Raw genomic sequence first — 20,630 nt, forward strand, 5'->3', positions numbered from 1 at the left:
ATAAATGCAAAGTGCTCCACCTAGGAAGGAACAATCAGTTTCACACATACAGAATGGGAAGAGACTGTCTAGGAAGGAGTATGGCAGAAAGAGATCTAGGGGTCATAGTAGACCACAAGCTTAATATGAGTCAACAGTGTGATACTGTTGCAAAAAAAGCAAACATGATTCTGGGATGCATTAACAGGTGTGTTGTAAACAAGACAAGAGAAGTCATTCTTCCGCTTTATTCTGCGCTGGTTAGGCCTCAACTGGAGTATTGTGTCCAGTTCTGGGCACCGCATTTCAAGAAAGATGTGGAGAAATTGGAGAGGGTCCAGAGAAGAGCAACAAGAATGATTAAAGGTCTTGAGAACATGACCTATGAAGGAAGGCTGAAGGAATTGGGTTTGTTTAGTTTGGAAAAGAGAAGACTGAGAGGGGACATGATAGCAGTTTTCAGGTATCTAAAAGGGTGTCATCAGGAGGAGGGAGAAAACTTGTTCACCTTAGCCTCCAATGATAGAACAAGAAGCAATGGGCTTAAACTGCAGCAAGGGAGATTTAGGTTGGACATTAGGAAAAAGTTCCTAACTGTCAGGGTAATTAAACACTGGAATAGATTGCCTAGGGAGGTTGTGGAATCTCCATCTCTGGAGATATTTAAGAGTAGGTTAGATAAATGTCTATTAGGGATGGTCTAGACAGTATTTAGTCCTGCCATGAGGGCAGGGGACTGGACTCGATGACCTCTCGAGGTCCCTTCTAGTCCTAGAGTCTATGAGTCTATGAGCAGAAGGTGTGGGAGTGAGGAAAAGCTGGCAAAGCAGCTAACCATCTGCTCCTAAAGTTGGATCCACTCAGAATACAGATAGTGTTCATCAGGGATGAGGAAGGGTGATTTTGCAGGTTAACCTGAAAGGACTGCACTGATGAAGAGATATGGGACTTTTCTGGCTGTAGTATGGGAGTGAGAAGAATGTACCATCTCCTCAAGAGTAGGAAAAGGGGAACATAATGGGAGTTAAGAATTTACCACATGGAAGAGAGGGCGCTGCTGCAGCCAGTTACAAAATGGCTGCTTTAGCTATGACATACCTCTGCCACATTCAAAAGGCAGGCACAGAAAAAGTTCCTGTGAGAGGGCAGGCCTCTGCTGGAGAAAGTCAGCAAGAACCAGGCAGTCAGCATGAAAGGTGGGTTTCTGGAACGGGTATATCTCCTCCCATAACTTATAGCGTGGCTCAAACAGAAGTTATGGGCTTCACACAGAAATAACTGTGTGAGGTTCTTTGCCCTGTGATAGGTAGGAGTAGCATTGCCACTTCTGATGTACAAAAACACAGGATATTTGGGATACTCTGGAGCCTATAAAATTAGACAGCTGTTTGCATATATTGAGCACCCTTACAGATCTCCCAGAACAACTACCACAAAAAGGATGATCCTGGGAAAACCTGAACAGGTGGCAATGCTATGTTTGATGTCAGAACAGATCATCATAAATGTCCCTTCTAGCCTTAAAATCTATTATATTCAGTATCACAATCAAGAGAAACCCGAGAAAAACCTGGGTGTGAAGTGCAAAGCAAGGATGCATGTAAATAAGGGAATTAAGTTATTTAAATAATGTTCTTTTCAATTATTAAAATGCTTGCAGGACAGAAAATCTGGACTTTCGGGTATTAAAAATAATATAGCATTTCAGCCCTATTTAAAAGAATCCCTCCATTTGATGGGATGAAAATGAGTCTTACCCCATGATCAGCCTCAGGAAACAAAATCAATTTATATGCCTCTGTATTCTTCCTTTAACTTTTGTGAATTCCCATATCTGTAAAGCACACATTTTCACTGAAAACTGCATTTCTGAACATCCTTCTGATCTTCATTTTTATTCTTGGAGGGGTTTTTTGTTATTGCAGTTTTTAATCTTTATTTTAAGAAATTACCAAGTAGAGATGCAGTAACAACAGAGGAATGTAGATCAATTAAATTTCATTCAATGTACTGGAAGGGTAACCAACATAAGTAAAAAAAATGACTGACATTAATACAATAGATAAGAAGATTGTGTACCACCAAGTTGATTTAATAATGTTCTAATATTTATTATTTCTATTTGGTGCATTAGTAAAGGTAGTAGGCTCACAGTGCTACTAGGCTACAGAGAGAAAGAGAAGGAAGAAAGAATGACAAAGATAAAAGGTATCAAAAAAGGAAAATGTTCCTTCTGCTCTACAGTACAGTATGCTTCAGGTTTTATTTTTTGCCATGAAAAAAAGAGTCTGGATGCTGAACTGCTAGATTTTAAATTACTTTGGATTCTTTAGTTTTTGCAAGCTCATTTAATTCCTGGTATTTCACTGGATTGACACCCCCAAGACCTAGAAAATCACTTCTAATAGCTTTATCCCTCTCTCTGTAATTTTCACTCATTTTGTAAAAGTTTCCAAGTGCATACCCAACAGCTTGTAATTGTGGCAATGAGACACAAGTTTCCTTCCATAAAAAACACTGAAAAATATACTAATTTAGGGAAAAAACTACAAACTGTGAGCAAGTGTCAGTTAAGGTCAGCAATCCTGCATGATGTGTGTAATGTGGAGTACTATGTTTTAATAATAACCTCCATTGACTGTTAAAACAACACTTCACTTCACAGCCCCTACATAGCATAGTAGAAATACATAACAAAAACATGGTCCTGTGAAAGCGCCATTTAATTCAGTGTAAAGATTCTTCAATGGAGCAAACATGCTTCTAATATATCAGAAGCAAATGATAAAGGGAGATAGTCCAGTTTGGACTGTCTGTTGCTTCCAGGTAGAGAGATCTCAAAAAAAAAAAATTTCCAGGAGCAGGAGAAACATTGCTAGATGACATGTATCAAATGGTTCAGTAACTCAAACCAATTTCTAATCCCAAAATGGAAAGAAAAGTCTTCAGATGGATGTTTTCTTAAATCAGCTAATTTTTGAACTATTTATTTAGGAAATTTTAACATGTTTATAAATCCTTACTGGATGTTAGGACTCCTGGGTTCAGTTGGCAGCTTAGCCTTGACTCACTGTGTGATCTCCCAGTGCCTTAGTTTACTAGTCTATGAAATGGATGTGTAAAGGTGTGGGCAGTCCCTACACATCCCCTTACTGCCCAGTATGGTGCTACCGATGTGCCCCACTTTAATTTAGCCACTGCAGCAGTAAAAGAGTCTCTTTAGCCACCCGAGGCAAGAAGCCATATTCACAAAAATACCATATCCCCTTTTTAATCAGGTTTCAGGACAGGAATCATTGTAACAAACTGTTCATCAGGACCCTGGTTCAGGGCTCCCAAACTTAGTCCACTCACCAGTCTCCAAGTCAGGTTAGCTTCTCTCCTGGTGCTTGGGGCTTATCTACACACCAAAAACCACAATCCACAGCAGCAAGTCTCAGAGCTGGGTCAATTGACTTGGGCTTGCACAGTGGAGCTAAATATAGCAGTGTAGACATTTGGGCCCAGCAAAACCCAGGCCTCGCCTACACTGCCATTTTTGTCCTGCAGCGTAGTCTGAGTCAGTTGACCTGGGTTCTGAGACTCCCTGCCATGAGTCTTTTTTTGTTGCACAGGTGTACTCAGAAAGCAACCCTCACCCCTTGCACCCTACCTGGCTTCTATTCCCCACTCTACTTTGTTCGGCTGAGTCAATTCTGCTTCCTGGCCCTGTTTATATGGCTCAGCCAACAGGGTGGGGCAGGGCCTTCTTGATTATCTGCAGGCTATCGAAATCACTCTGTCCCTGAAAGGGGTACTTCACTTTTCCCTATAGACTTTCACAGGGCATAATACTTACCTAACTCACAAAAATGTGATGTGGCTTACTTGTTTGTAAAGAGTTTTGTGATCCATGGAAGATCCATGACTCCAAATACTATTATAAGCACCACAATGTATTTTAGATATTGAAGTACCAGTCACAATTATATTGAGGTGCAGATACTACAAAGTGTTCTAACAAGGAACATAGGAATTGCCTTATTGGGTTAGATATGTGGTCCATTTAATCCAGTATTCTGTCTCCAACAGCAGCCAATACCAGATGTCTCAGAGCAAGATGTAAGAACTCAGCAGTAGACACATGTGGATTGATCTGGCCCTCAAAGGTCTCGTTCTAGTCCCTGATAATTAGAGATTGGCATAACTTCTGAAACATAAGGTTTTTATCCTTCTGAAACTACTTTATATTATATATATATAGTTGTAAATATGGATAACATGAATATCCAGAGAAGTGTCCCATCGCTCTTTGAATCTTACTACCATACTCCTTACTAATAAAGCAAAAAAACAGTGATTAATTATATGTATGTACTCTTATCTTTCCAGCAACCTTGACACAGAAGAACTCTGTGGTAAGTTCTCTTTTCAAAGACAGCCATACAACAAGACTGCAACAGGTTTGTATTGCATGTGAACACATCATGTGGACTGAGCTCATTTTTTTCTTTGCTAACATGGAACAAGTACATAAACTACATAGTCTGCACTCCTGGGAAAAATGGAGATGGCTCAATGAACCTTTAAGACTAAATTGGAATCTGCTAGAGAATTCTGCAAAAACACTTCATGAATATTTCTGTCTCATTATTTTATAATTCAAAAGTGCTTTTCTCTGCTCTACTTTATTTGCTTATTGCTGGACAACTTTTATTCCAATTATTCCATTACTTCCTCAAGTATAAATGCTTAGGCAGCATCAGCATTTCCAATGGCTTTGTTACTCTCCTCCAACTTGACAAATTCTGCCAAATCTTAATCAAGTCAAACTCCCCGCTGCCTGCAGAATTTGCCCCACAAAAGCTGTCCCCCACATGTGCTTCCCTGAAAACCACTTATTTTTGTTCCTGAGCTAGTTTAACATCATCAAGTTAATAATGCAAGAAGTACACAGTTCAGAGAAGTTCTTCAAATCCACCCACAAATTGTCAAAAATCACTTATTCTTGTAAACAAAACAAACAAACAAACAAACAAACAAACAAACGCCTTTTAGGAGGTCACTGTGAAATACCCACAATCATTTGAATGCCTGCATGTTTGCATGTAGCTCTAATGCAACACTGTGACCAAATGTGGGGAAAATGAGTGATCTTTTTAAGGTGAAATGCAATGAGTGCATGGCTGAAATAACACAAGGCCAGATCCTCAGCTCAAGTCAAAGGAGATATGGTGATTTACAGCAGCTTAGGAGCTGGCCAAAATTATCTACACCTGACCTCAAAAAGGAGGATAATGGTTTGGTGCCCTTTTTTTACAGCTTTGATTTATAGTTTACTGCTAATGATCGGCTTATTACATCTGCAACTATGCACTCACTTAGGCTCCATTCTGCAGTCAGGCCCATGCAAGCAGACTCCTGTTCCATTGTCCGACTGTAAGTGCTAAATGCTATACGCAGAATTTGGCATATAAGGTTTAAAGGTATCCTGTTCTTTCTATCAACTTTGATTAAACATGGACTACATTAGCTACTCTCATGACATCTGATCTTTCCAACATCCTCAGAAATCTCTTATAAATTCCCAGCAGTTTGTTTCTCATCTTCCCTGCTTTGGTCTTCATAATTCTAGAACTGAATTCATCTGAGCCCTTTGCCCTGAAAATCCGAAATAGCCACATGCTCACTTCAGTGATTTTTTACAGCTTTTCCATATTTTATTTCCCTGTCCTCCAAATAAAATGCATCTTCATCTCCAGGATATTAAGTCACACTACATTCCACTTATTTCTGTGAATAATAAGGCAAATAATTGTATTCAGGCTCTATGCAATATCACCTTCTGTCGCTAATTTCGCCTCAATCTTATGCATTAGTGACTCCATTGACTTTGTTTCCTTCACGTCTAACTAAAAAACTTCACAAGTTATGTCTGCATTGCAATCGGAGATGTGATTGCAGCATGCATATACACACCAGAGCTATTTTTCATCTAACACTATGGTGCAGAGATATTAATTGAGCTGTCAAGCTGCATTTGACCTCAGGGTCTCTCAGTTCATAATCCTATGCCCTATTCACTGTACAATCCCAGTTCCCTCAAAAGAACACACAGTGCTGCTAAAAGAAAAACAAATATAATTACGTTAATTACTTTCCTTGATAAAATAGAATTTATGGAAAAGCTCTTCAGTTTCATCTCATATTGAAAGTTATTTAGGGAAGTATATATTTCCATTACACTCAAAACATGGTGAGCTGTTTGTTACATTTATTTTACTAGCTGGGTCTAATACCTAAAATCCTAGATGAAAGGTCACTGGAGTCATGATTTATTCTTTCAGAATATTTTTCTCGGCATTTGGGAGAGTATGAAAATGTGCTGTCTGCCTTAGAAGACCTAAATGTTTCTATACTGAAGGCAATGGACAAAACAAAGAAAGTAAGTGGAAGTTGTATTTATCTCCTACACAATATTCTGTCTTTTTTTCTATTGTGATTTGATGTACTGGGTTTTAATTTCATTATTTGCAAAGTATTTGATAACTCTTGTTTAATTATTTCCTCATTTTTGTTGTTTTATTATTAGAGGAGAAACAGGTTTCCTGAAATGGTCAAAATACCAAGGTATTAAAGTCTAGGTGCAAGAAATTTGTAGTTTCAATCCATGCAAAATTATCTTTTTGAATGACAGACAACATGACCTTCGACTCCTAATAATGTAAGGTGTTCATATTCCATTCAAAAGATTCTTGATATCGTAAAGGTGCTGCATTCCAGTAAAAATGGTAATGTTGTATTAAGCCAATTACCTGAGCATAGAATGAGAGCAGCACTAAAAGCAGCTTTCAGTAGTTTTTAGGATGTGTTCAGGATCAGTATTTACAGTATGGCCAGTTGCAGATTTATAGATTTTAAAGCCAGAAGAGGCTGTAATGATAATTTATAACATAGGCTATGGAATCTTTCCCAGTAATTCCTGCATCAAGCCCATAACAGCATCATATGGACAAGAGAAATATGGGGATTCTCATCAGTATCATAATTACAGAAGATGCCATCTCTTGCATCAAGGCTTTTCCAAGAGTACAGAATGTATATATTTTAATTGAGCAACTGACATGTACAACAGCCAGAAAGTTTATATCTTACCGTTCAGGGGTTGGCTCACCGCCAGCACCTCCTCATGACTGGGCATGGCGTGGCATCTCTCCACTAGGATCTGTTGCTAGTTGCTCTCTGCGGTGGCCTGCCCCTTCCTGTGACTCGGCCCTCTGGCCAGATCACTTCAAAGTCCCTCCCGCTCCAGGGTAATCCATAAACAGAAAGCCAGGGGTGTTAACACAAAAAAAGTGATTTAGTAAGAGAGCAAGGAATGCATCTCTCTCAGGGTGTCTCAGGATCTGGTCCTCCCTTACCTCAGGGAGGGACTATCAAGCAGTGGTTGTCAGGGAAGTTCTCGCCTTTCCTCAGAGGTTGAAGGTCTGTTCTCTTCCCTGGTCCGCCAACAAGTGAGCTGGTCTGTGCCCTTTTAACTCTTCCTCCAGCCTGTACCTGTCTTACAGGTGTGGTGGGGCTGGGCTGACTAATCCCAGAGCACTGTTTTAACCCCTTGTTGTCCAGAGTGGTGTTTGCATACCCTATTACATTTACTGTTTTAGAGCATGATCCAGGGAAGTGCTGTGCACCTCCAATTCCCAATGAAGTCAATGGACGTTGAGAGTATTCAGCCCCTTGCCAGATAGGGGCATTAATAAGGAATATCTGCATTTATTCTTTCTGGACATAAGCCTAACTATAAACTGCTTGATTAGCCACATGTACAGGATAGTGCTAAAGGCAGAACATGTCATCTGATAATTACTGGATGTAAATAGAATGCTGCACTTAAGAATTGCTTTGGAAGTTAATTACATAGGAGAAGTCTCAGTAGAGTAGTAAGAATGTTGTGAAGAAAAGCATTACTGACTGGAAACAAAACAAATGGGAAAATCTGGGATATTAATAAGTGTTACATTTGGCTGCCTCAGCAACTCAATTAAAAACATTAAAACTTGCCTAGGCATTATCTTGACTTCAGATTCATGTTTAGTGGTTTTGCTTTCCGCAGGAGATACACTGGACAGCACGCTCCACACAGCATCATATATCGACAGTAGGGCTGTTAAATGATTTAAAAAATTAAATCATGATTAATCACAAGGTTTAAAAAAGTTGTCGTGATTAATTGCAGTTTTAATCACCTGTTAAACAACAAGATACAATTTATTTAAATATTTTTGGATGTTTTCTACATTTTCAAATTTATTGATTTCAATTACAACACAGAATACAAAGTGTACAGTGCTCACTTTATATTATTTTATAACAAATATTTGCACTGTAAAAATGAATAGTATTTTTCAGTTCACCTCATACAAGTACAGTGCTCTCTCTTTATTGTGAAAGTGCAGCTTACAAACATAGTTTGTTTTTAAACACATAACTGCACTCAAAAACAAAACTTTAGAGTTGACATGTCCACTCCCTCCTACTTCTTGTTCAGCCAATCACTAAGACAAACAAGTTTGTTTACATTTATGGGAGATAATGCTGCTCGCTTCTTATTTATAATGTCACCTGAAAGTGAGAACAGGCATTTACATGGCACTGTTGTACCCCTTCATGCTTTGGCCACCATTCCAGAGGACATGCGTCCATGCTGATGACTGGTTCTGCTCAATAACCATCCAAAGTAGTGCGGACAGATGCATGTTCATTTTCATCATCCGAGTCAGATGCCACCAACAGAAGGGCCTTATCCTGAGAGATGTCAAGTGCTCTCAACCCTCCTGGACTTCCCACTGAGTTGAGGAAGCTCAAGCACCTCATAGTCAGGCCCTTAAATGACAGACTGGTTCCTAGACAGACAAGATGGGTGAGGTAATATCTTTATTGGACTAACTTCTGTTGGTGAAGGAGACAAGCTTTCGAGCTACACAGAGCTCTTCGTCAGGTCTGTTTCCTAGGCAAGCACTCTTTTCATCAGGCAACTAATTCAGTCATGACTTCTGCTATTTATCGTGAGAAAAAAATTGGTTTGTCCCTTCATGCACTTGATCCACCCAACTTAAAGCCAGATAATCAACCAGTGCTGGACCAAAATTGAGGCACCCCTCTAAGGCAATGGGTGTTTTATATGACAACTGCAGGATCAGGCCCCTAGATAAATCGTTCGTCCTCAGTTTCCAGGGTAACCAAGCAGAGGGGGGGGAAATGTCTGTCTTCAGTGAGAACACAGATACATTGGATCAGCAGGTCTGAAATTCCAAAAACCAAATTGTGAACAAGCTTTCAGTCCCTTCCATATTCAAAACATAAACTTAGCTAAAGCTAGGTTGCATTAAGCTAAAAAATTGGAGTTCAGTGTAATTTCTTGTTTACTGTTCTTGCAATTTTTCTAACAGAAATTGGTAACATCAGAGTGAGCAATATTGCTTGATTCATATTCATAAATGCAAATATTCATTATTTTAATGTGCAGCAAGGAATCACCATGAAGCTGGTTTGATTTTTTTAAAAAAATATTTGCATTAAATGTTGTCTTCTGAAATTGAACAACACTTTTTACAGGCATCTGCATTAACTAAGTCCATGCGGTTTTGTTCCCAAATCTTCTCAGCATGTGAAATCCTGCAGTCCTCAGTCGAGCAGAACTCCAGTATGAGCTCTGCCTGACTACGGGCTGTGGGATTTGGACCAATATTAACAAAACTGTGCATATCAACAGAGAATATTTCCAATTGTACATATTCTTCCTGCACTACTGGGCACCCTGGGGTTGGAGCCAGGGCCAGATTCTGACCCCTGTAATGTAATATATATCTGTAAGTTCACATAGAACCCCTTTTGGATTCAAAAATATAGCTTGAAAGGCTCACAGAGCCTGGCCCAGCATGAATATAAAACAAGATAAAACAAACATGAGAGTTATATAGGGCAAAATATTGTTGAAAGCTGTTAAGAGGTTTAAAATAATATGAGAGAGGAAGAAATAGCATAAGTGATTATGAATAAGAATATGTTTGAATAGACCATGGCTAAGAAAGCCTGCAAGAGATGACAAGTGTCAATCACACACAAGGACATTGCTAAACAAGGCTTTAGCCTCTGTGGTGACAAAGAAGTGAGAGATCGCAAAGAAAGGCATGGAATTTACATGAGAAAATGCAGAAATTATGGAGGCAGGATCACATCCAACTCAGGGCTAAAAATATTCAGGTAGCTAAAGTCTAACAAAGGACAAGAACCAGAAAGGATCTGATTACTTTAGTGAGAATGCCAAAAGGAGATTTTTAGAAGCAAGTGAATTTAAAATGGTTTTAGAAATAGGAAAGTTACTAGTGGGCTAGAAAGGCTAATATGCCTTAAATTTGAAGTTGCTTTTGTGGATTTAATTAATTGTTCTTTCAGTTTGGTAATTTGATTAAGAATGCAGATTTATTAAAATACATGGGAGAAGGCTACTTTGCCTACAGATCACTATTTGAATGAATAAAAACCAGTGCAAGAAGGGGCTTAATATTTATTAGGTGGGTTGAAAAGATAGTAATTGGTGCTGTAGGGATACAGCTCGTGTCTGTTCCCTCACCCTCGTATTTATTTTAAATGAAAATGATGAGCTATTTAAGAAAGAGATTGCTGTATTTCACTGCATTCTGACTCAAATTCCAGAATGCATTTAAAATCTGAATAAAAATCAGCAGGTCTGACCTATTGTCATCGTGAGAAGGATGTCATAAACCCATGTAACCAAGAGCATCATACACATGTCCAGTAAAGATAAAAGGACAAAATCAGTATCAAAAAATATTTTCTAGTTCTTAAGAGCATTGGACTGGGATTCAGGAGACCTTGGTTCTATTCCTGGCTCTCCTGCTGAGAGATCTTGGGCAAATCACATCCCATCTCTGTGACTATATTTCCCCATTTATAAAATGGGGATAATGTTACTGACCTCCTTTGAGAAGTTCAGATCTGTGGTCAAAAAGTGCTATGCAGGAGCTAGGTATTATTAATACAAACATCAAATAAATAGACAACAAAACTATACAAATGTTCTGTATCTTGAATCTGATCAAAAACCCATTGAAATCCAGGGATGATTTTCCACTGATGTCAATGGGTTTTGGATTAGGCCCCTTTTCTTTTCCAGTGCAGGGCTAAATTCTGCCATTCTTACTGAAACTGAGTAGTACCTTACTCTGAGTGGTCCTATTGAAGTAAATGGGACTATTCCTGGTGCAAGGTACTGTGCAAGGTATGGAGGAGGAGAATCTTACCTTTAGCTTTCTTTACTGAAATAGCAAGCTTCTGCAAAGTTCATGGAATATAGTGTGGAATATAGTGTTCACTACTGTGTGATTACTAGGTGCCCTATCATTATTCATGTCTGAAGGAGAATTGCTGAGATAAAGAACAAAAAGAAAGAAGATGTAAAAAGGCAAGCATATGCAGTTAAAGAAGAGTTTAATTCTGTTCCCAGCTTACTAAAGCATGCTGGGCCAAAGCCCTATTGTTACAGCTCTGATCCAGGAGATACACACAGTTGGACAAGGAAGGGAAGGAAACTTTGAGAATTTATAGCTGGGATGGATTTGATGTTTGCGGTACTTGATATTTGATCATTCCTCTTCTGTGGATAAGTTACTGTATGAGTCACTTTTGTTGTCAGCCTGGCAACAATAGTCAAGAGGGTTAGATTATGAGTTGGTTTGGGTTCTTTTTCCTTTAGCTGGCAGGTTACAATTTTCTTGCTCAAAGTGAAAGCTGAAATAGTTGTGTTTGCCTCTCTCTTTTTCAGTCATACAAACAGGAAGTATTAAAATTCATGATTCAGTGCTGCTAGTATATTCTAAGGAGGTTCCCAGAGGTGGGTCTCACCTGGACCGAGGAGCAGCCCATGCAGGGGAGGAGGAAGGCCCATCTCTCCTTAGCATGTCCGGGATTAGCAGCTAGATCCTGCTAGGAGCCCTCAACTGGAGCTCCCCAGCCCAGCCTGTCCTTGGCTCAAGACCCAGCATTCAGAGGAAAAAGGGGCCTTGGGCAGTCTGTGGGAGCAGGGCATTGTGACCACAGTGTCCCACGACCATGGTGCCCTGGCTGGTCACCCACCCACAAGACCATCCCTTCAGGAGTGATGACCTCACCCATACCATGTCACTTGCTGCTGCTGAGGGTGGCACTGCCTTCAGAGCTGGGCACCTGGCCAGAAGCTGCTGCTCTCCAGCTGCCCAGCTCTGAAGGCAGCATAGAAGCAAGGGGGGCAGTACTGTGACCCTCCAATAATGGCCAGATTTCACAGGGGAGACCAGATTTCACTGTCCGTGACACGTTTTTCATGGCCATGAATTTGGTAGGGCCCTACAAATGGCTCAGATGACTACGGTACATTTTTTTCAAAGCTAAATTGGGAGGCAGAGAATACAATTCTCTGAACATAAACACATCCTGTAAGCGCAAATGTACCATGGCTATTTTGGATTAAAAATCCTGCAGACGTGTAGGAAAGGGAATTCTGGACCAAGATAAGAAATGAGTAAAAGGAGATTTGTTAATATTTTTCCCCTTCAAACTGTTTGTTTTCAGCAGTTTCACTGCGCAGTATACTTTGATTTTTTATTTTTTTCATTTCTTTTCCTTCATGTAAATTGTGGTGTTTTTCTGTTTGGGGAGAAAAAGAAAAATTAGTAGTAGTGGAGGCATCCTCTCTGTTACTAGGAAACATCTTGAACTGTCTGAAGATAGGAGCCAATCAGACACAAAAGGGATTATAAAAGCCAAACTGCACCAAAAGATTTGCACATTGACAGTAGTTATTGAGAATAACCTTAGAATAATTATGTATACCCCAGCACACTGATGGGCTGATAGCCATTATCATCCATTATCTGGATTTGCATAGTGTTTGTTTGAGTAATAATAATTTTAGTGATTATGTAAATTATGCACCAATAACTAGAGTATAGAGAACTGCATACACAGGAAATAACTATACAGTTATGTGAGTAACTGTACACCATCCTTGCGCACCAACTGGTACAGATATTTAAACATCAGTAGGATGTTTTAATTTTGTCCAGTTATTAATTTGCACATACTGGCGTTAGGCCCAACTCATTCCCAAATTCTTTTTATTTTTTTTTTTTCCCAGGACAATGTCATTCTGAAATTCTATGGTCATCTATTCAGGTTTCATGTTTTACAGTGGCTACTACAAAAGCCCAAACTCAGCTGGAATCGAAAAAAGTAGCAATATAAAGTAGTCATCACCTGTAAAGAATTAAAATCCTGCTCGGCCCGAAGAATGTATAAGACAAACACATGAAGTGCAAGGTAAAGCATGGAATGGTTAAGAGGAATCTAGTGGCATACAGAAAGCAGCAGCTACAGAACACCCGGTCAGCATCTGATTATTATTTTTAATACAGTAAGTCAGTTGACAATAGATATATCAGTGAAGCCCAAAATGTTTCCTAGTTGCATGAAATTAATTCTTCCTGTTCATTTCTCTGCTGGAGGATATCCTTGAACAACAGAGAATTTTACTTCATTAGCTACTTTGGAGAAATACTGCAGCTCTATTTATTATATTCACAAAGATTTAGTGACTCTGTATAATTAATTAGTAGGTGTAAACTATTGATTAAAAGTAAAGCTGCTTTTGGATCATGGGTGCAAAACACAGTGCCATTAAGGTTTGGTTTTTTTAAGGCAATCTTGAAAATGTCGTTGAATTCAACATCAGATATGTTTTTCAATATTTATTATTCTGTTAGTCAGCCACCAAACAGATTCATAGTTTGTCTTCACTGAAAAAAAATTAAAATGCGTTTTTACATGGAGCAAGTTATCCACTATATTAGAGTGCCACCCAAGCAAAATACTTAGAAAAAACAAACAAACACAGAAAAGCTAGCTGTGAAACAGAGCTAATGATTTTTTTTATCCTAGATAAAAGGAAGTATAGTCCAGAGGTTAGACCACTAGCTTAGAACTCAGGAGAGCTGGGTTCAATTCCTTGCTCTACTACAGAATTCCTATATAACCTTGGGTATGTCATTTAACCTCTTTGTGCCTCAAGGCCCCATCTGTAAAATGGGGATAATTGTATTTCCCTACCACAAAGGGGTGTTGCAAGAATAAACACATCAAAGATAGTGAGGCACTGAGATACCACAGTGGTCAGGGTCACCTAAGCATGTTAGATACATAGATAGGAATACATACCCGATTTAAGATATCTACAACTATATGTATTGGGAGAACTTGATTATTTTATACAAAATTTTGATAGATAATATCAGCATTTATATTTAAGCATTTTTTAGATTTTTATTGATTAAAATTGTCATAGTTGTGCAAAATCATAGGGGAACTAGACAATTATTCAATGACAGACACTGAAATTCAAAAAGTTCAAGTTTTTTAACCACTGAAACACAAACTGTCAACATCACATATTAAAATACATAAAGTAAATATCCTTAAATCAAACTAAATTCTCAAGCAGATTTTTCTTACTTTGCCAATTTGTAAATTTCAGTTATCAGCAATGGAAATATTTTTTCATTGGTTTGTGTGTGAATGGTGAAAGTGACATTTACAGACACTTAATGATAAAAATCAAAGCCTCCCAAACCTATATATGTAGTCAGGAGGTACAGTAATAATATTCTTATTTTACAGCCACCGTCTTCCTCTCCATTCTTTTCCAAACACTTCTTCAAAAGACACCCTAATCCTCCTGGTCAAAATTTGCTCAACTTTTTTATTCTAAGCAAAATCTCTTGCAGTTGTTCCGTGATTGTCTGTTTATGAATTTAAAAATCATGAAAATTTAGTTCAGCTGCTGCCTACACTTTTCACACAAAGCATTTCACCCAACTCTAATGTCAGTCTCAAACATACTCAGCTGTGTTACCATGTTGAGTGTAGAGCTGTTTGGGAGAAAAAAAAATCCTGCAGAAAATTTTGATATATCATCAAAAAAACTAAAAGACTTAATAATTATCATTGCTTGTCCAAAAAAAAATAAAAATCCTGTTTTTGACCTGAAACAGGTTTTCCATTGAAAAATAGAAAGTTTTCAAGGAAAGCAGACACTTTTCAAATAAAAATAAACAAATATTCATGTATTACCATAGCATTTAGTCAAAACCCCAATTTTTCCAGGGAAGGTTTTGAAGGAAAAATGTTGACCCACTCAAACTGAAAGATCTAAGAAATACTCTGAGATTATCAAGAAATAAAGTCAAAATATCATATTAATAACTTTACATGTCACTAAGCCCCAATCCTCACAGCTGTTACTCTTTTGAGTAAGGTTCCACCTCCAGATGCAGTGGTCTGCCATACCACACTTTCTCCAGCTAAAGCCATCCTAAAACAGATTAAGTAAAGAGTGACCGTAAATTCAGGAGAAAAGCATAATTAAAAACCTTTTCTTTAGGCCATGGATACCTTGGGCCAAATTCTCCAGTCTTTAATCAAGCAAAACTACCATTGGTTTAAATTGGAATCTGGATCTTATTTTTATTAAAAAAACATATACTGAACTACTTATCAGCTGTTTGTGGCAAATGCATCTGAAGCTAACAGTAATGTTGGTGCCAGTACTGAATGTGTCACCAATTGTTCCCTATACAAAGCAGAGATAGGTCTATGACTAAATATCTCATGTACAAGCAATGCAATAAACCACTTTTATGTAATAGAGTATTAGTGCTGTGTGAAACTATGGCACTTTGCTGCATAGGGTTTTCTGTTTATTTTGTGTTCATTTATAATCATGATGACTGCCACAAAGTCAAGTCAGAATATTAAAGAAGAATACCAATGGCTAAGATAGTAAGCAGAGCAATTTAATCAGGAAAGCACATCTTGTGTGTATTTGATAGATTTCTCCCCTCTTACCTCCCATGATGAATAATGAAAATTCATGGGAACTGTTTTCATCTTTTTGCCTAAATTTTATAACTGCAGGGCCAAGAGAAGCTAGTGCTCAGATTCTGCTGCAGGCAAAAGAAGATTCGTTAACAATCAGAAATTTCAAAACCATATCCCAAATTAAATCAATACCAATGCCTTTTAATTTAAAATTGCATAGAAATAGCTTTCTAGCAGAAAATGAGGTACCTAATCCACTCAATCTTCTGTCAATATCTATCAAAACACATCATCTACAGCTTTGATGTTTTACCTATACTCCTACAAATGCCTCCTAAGAACAATGAATTATACATACTCTAACTACCTGCAGTTATAAAAAGCAGCAAACAGCAGTCATGTGCCTCTAACCTATCTGGAGAGAAAAATGAACAGAACCTTTTATCCCTGTATTAATTTTGTAGATACTATTGCAGCAGTCACATCAGTATTACTGACGAGAATGAAAGAGCCAGTGATAAAATCATGGGTGAAGCTTCCCCTTAGGGTGGCTAGCCCCTGCCCTCCCCCTTCTGGCAAACACCTCGCCCCCACTCGCTGCTCTCAGATCCCCCCCCCCCCATGGCCCCAGCTGGGGCAGGATGTGTGTGTGTGTGTGGCTTGGAGCTCAGCCCCAGCCAGGGTTGATTTCCCAGCCTCAGCCGGGGCCACAGCAGAGATCTTGACCCTGGCTACAGCTCTGAGCCTCGAGCCCTTCCCCCATTCCATCCCCTCTCCCATTCCACCCATTCCCATTCCACCCCCACTCTGCCTTTTCCCTTCCCCTCCCTCTCCCCCCGAGGCCCTGATATCCCCCTTGCTCTTTTCCCCTCCCCGCACTGTGGCCCCGAGATTGGAAAAGCTCTGTGCCCCTGCTGCAGCCGCAGGGCCATGGTGACGAGCAAAAGCTCCTCCAGCCCCAGGGCCACGGCAGGGGGAGATTTTTCCAGGGGCCACAAATCTGCCACTGTCCTCAGCAGCAGCTTAGCCTCCCCCAGCCTCCATTATGCACCGCCCCTGGATAGACTATAATTGTTCTAATGGACACTCCTAAGAAAATGTGTGTCAGAATCTTTCAGAACAGTATAGCTTACATCAGCATTGTGTGCTGTTACTGTAGAATACTGCCATTCAGAAGTGAAAGTGAGCCGGTACGCCCTGGTATGGCGTACGGCAAGAGCCGGTGCGCTGTACCAGGGTGGCCTTGCTTCCCCAGGCAGCAATTTAAAGGGCCTGGGGCTCCCAGCAGCAGCTGGAGCGCCAGGCCCTTTAAATTGCCACCAGAACCCGGCTGCAGTGGCAGCGGGTCTCCGGTGGTTATTTAAAGGGCCGGGGTTCCTGCTGTCTCTACTACCCTGGGCCCCTTAATAGCCGCCAGAGCTCCGCCGGTGCTACCCCAGGGCTCCAGGGGCTATTTAATGGGCCAGGGCGGTAGAAGCAGGGGGGGTCCTGGGCCCTTTAAATAGCCCCCAGAGCCCTGGAGTAGCAGCAGTAGGGCTCTGGGGGCTATTTAAAAGGCCTGGGGCTCCCGCTGCCTCTACGGCCCCGGCCCTTTAAACCACTGCTGGAGCCCCACCACCGCTGCTACCCCAGGACTCCGGCAAGCTCTGGCAGCTACTTAAGGGCCCGGGGCAGTAGAGGCAGGGGAGCCCCGGGCCCTTTAAATAGCCCCCGGAGCCCTGCTGCCAGAGCCCTGGGGTAGCAGCAGCAGCAGCTGGGGGCTCCGGCAGCGATTTAAAGGGCCCGGAGTGGTAGCAGCAGCCGAGTCCTGGGCCCTTTTAACTACTGCCGGAGCCCCCAGCTGCCACTGCTACCCCGGAGAGGGAGAACACTTACTGATACAGGGCGGGCCAGGTCTGGCTCTGACCCCGCATCCCCGCCCCTTCCGCCTGAGACCCTACCCCTTCCAGGGGCCAGAGCTGGCCCCAACCCAGCCCCATACCGGTAAGTCCTTATTTCTACTTTCACCCCTGTGGCCATTCCAGTTGTCTCTGGGCCAAAGCTAAACTTGCAGTTGCATTTTGTTAGAAAATGGAATAAATTAAAGAATTTGTAGCATTTACTTAAAAATTTTAAGTGACAATTGGATCAAACTAGTTACACATTGTGATGGTTTGGCAAATAATGCATCTATTAGCACTTCTGTTCAGAATCATAACTTACAAACACAGTGCAGGCGATATTGCATTTGAGACAGACTATAAGCTAACTGTAAATTAGTAGGCCCTGGTCATACTCCCAATAAAGTAAATGACAAATTTGCCATTGAGTCATATGCAGCAGGATCAGGCCCTAAAGTTGTCATTAGAATAGATTAGGCTTGAACCACGTTTGTCTCTCATTTCAGGAGGGTCATTTTTAGTTGGCAGCTGGTTTCAAGTGGAGTGCCCCAAGGGTTGATCCTGGGGCCGGTTTTGTTTAATATCTTCATTAATGATCTGGAGGATGGTGTGGACTGCACTCTCAGCAAGTTTGCAGATGACACTAAACTTGGAGGAGTGGTAGATACGCAGGAGGGTAGGGATAGGATACGCAGGGACCTAGACAAATTAGAGGACTGGGCCAAAAGAAACCTGATGAGGTTCAACAAGAACAAGTGCAGAGTCCTGCACTTAGGAAGGAAGAATCCCATTCACTGTTACAGACTAGGGACCGAATGGCTAGGAAGCAGTTCTGCAGAAAAGGACCTAGGGGTTACAGTGGACGATAAGCTGGATATGAGTCAACAGTGTGCCCTTGTTGCCAAGAAGGCTAATGGCATTTTGGGCTGTATAAGTAGAGGCATTGCCAGCAGATCGAGGGATGTGATCATTCCCCTCTATTCGACATTGTTGAGGCCTCATCTGGAGTACTGTGTCCAGTTTTGGGCCCCACACTACAAGAAGGATGTGGAAAAATTGGAAAGAGTCCAGCGGAGGGCAACAAAAATGATTAGGGGGCTGGAGCCTGGAGCGGCGTCAGGGTTTTTGGAGTCCTAGGCAGGGGTCCTTCTGTGCTCCCGGTCGGTGGCGGCAATTCTGTGGTGGGGGGGGTCCTTCCTCACTCCCAGTCTTCGGGGCACTTCAGTGGCGGGTCCCGGAGCGAGTGAAGGACCTGCCACAGAATTGCCGCCTAAGACCCGGAGTGTGGAAGGACCCCCCACCGCCAAATTGCCGCCAAGAGCCGCAAAATGCCACCCCCCAAATCCTGGCACCCTAGGCGACCACCTATATCACCTAAATGGAAGCGCCGGCCCTGGCTGGAGCACATGATTTATGAGGAGAGGCTGAGGGAACTGGGATTGTTTAGTCTGCAGAAGAGAAGGATGAGGGGGGATTTGAAAGTTGCTTTCAACTACCTGAAAGGGGGTTCCAAAGAGGATGGATCTAGACTGTTCTGAGTGGTACCCGATGACAGAACAAGGAGTAATGGTCTCAAGTTGCAGTGGAGGTGGTTTAGGTTGGATATTAGGAAAAACTTTTTCACTAGGAGGGTGGTGAAGCACTGGAATGGGTTACCTAGGGAGGTGGTGGAATCTCCTTCCTTAGAGGTTTTTAAGGTCAGGCTTGACAAAGCCCTGGCTGGGATGATTTAGTTGGGAATTGGTCCTGCTTTGAGCAGGGGGTTGGACTACATGACCTCCTGAGGTCCCTTCCAACCCTGATATTCTATGATTCTATTATTATTATTTGTATTATGGCCATGCCTAGAGACTCTAACCTACATCAATATTCCATTAGGCTAGGCAATGTATAAACAGAGTAAAAGAATTCCCTGCCCTGAAAAACTTAACATCTAAATAGACAAGACAGAAAGGATGGGAGAGGAAATAGAGGCTCAGTGGGGGAAGAGACTTGTCCCAGGTCACACAGCAGGTCACTAGTGGAGCCAGGAATAAAACTTGGTTCTCATTTCCCAGTCCATTGCTCTATGCACTGGGGCCACATTGACTCTCAAAGAATGGATTCTTTTTTGCCATTCTTGTTTTGTCATCAGAATGAAAACATGGGAATGTTCATTGCAACTTTTTAGCACATGGATGCAAATGGCACAACACTGGGATGATATTATAAAGTATTGGGACAATCTTTGTAACAAGAATGGAAATGGTGCAAAAACTTATTCCAATTAAAAATTTGAAGACTGCAATTGCTCAGATACCATATGAAGGACATCCCCACATCTTCCCTGAAACATTCATTGCTCAAAATTCTTTAGATAGACTAGTATCTTAAAACTCAGGATCTCTAGGCCAGAAAAATCCACTGAAGTCAATGAAACTTCACGATTTATACGAGCAGAGGATCTCGATCTCTCTCCCTCTCTCTCTCACACACATACACACAGTTTTAATCAATTCTTAGCATACCACACAATTTAGTTATCTGTTCAGATTAACATTAAAATTATGAATAAAATGACTTTGGCAAAGTATATATAATATGAACAGAAGCAGAACATTATCAGGTATTTAGCCCCTGAATGGAATAAGTTACACGTTACAAATAAGCTATTTCTACCTGCTTCACCTACTACTACACAGCTAGCCAATCATTGTTTCTTCCAGGTGCCAGGAGTAAAGTTTTTACTGAAGAAATAGGGACAGCAATTGATGCAGAAATAACTGAGCAATATCAAAAGATATTTATGCAATAACACCACCACAAAGGCCACTTGACTCCATTGCAAAGAGAACCAAAACACTCTCACCATCATTATGATGT

The 20,630-nt window shown here is 40.8% G+C and overlaps 1 protein-coding gene across 2 annotated transcripts in view; it reads left to right on the forward strand.

Annotated features, from left to right (window-relative positions):
• Positions 1 to 20,630, forward strand: part of NECAB1 (N-terminal EF-hand calcium binding protein 1) — a 126,818-nt gene that overhangs the window by 64,630 nt on the left and 41,558 nt on the right. For both annotated transcript variants that reach the window (XM_050941079.1, XM_050941080.1), the window contains 2 exons: positions 4,351 to 4,376; positions 6,306 to 6,403. In XM_050941079.1, coding sequence (XP_050797036.1) covers positions 4,351 to 4,376; positions 6,306 to 6,403 — 124 coding nt within the window. The remainder of the gene's footprint in view (positions 1 to 4,350; positions 4,377 to 6,305; positions 6,404 to 20,630) is intronic.

This window comes from Gopherus flavomarginatus, chromosome 2 (genome assembly GCF_025201925.1).
Source record: "Gopherus flavomarginatus isolate rGopFla2 chromosome 2, rGopFla2.mat.asm, whole genome shotgun sequence".
NCBI lineage: Eukaryota > Metazoa > Chordata > Testudines > Testudinidae > Gopherus > Gopherus flavomarginatus.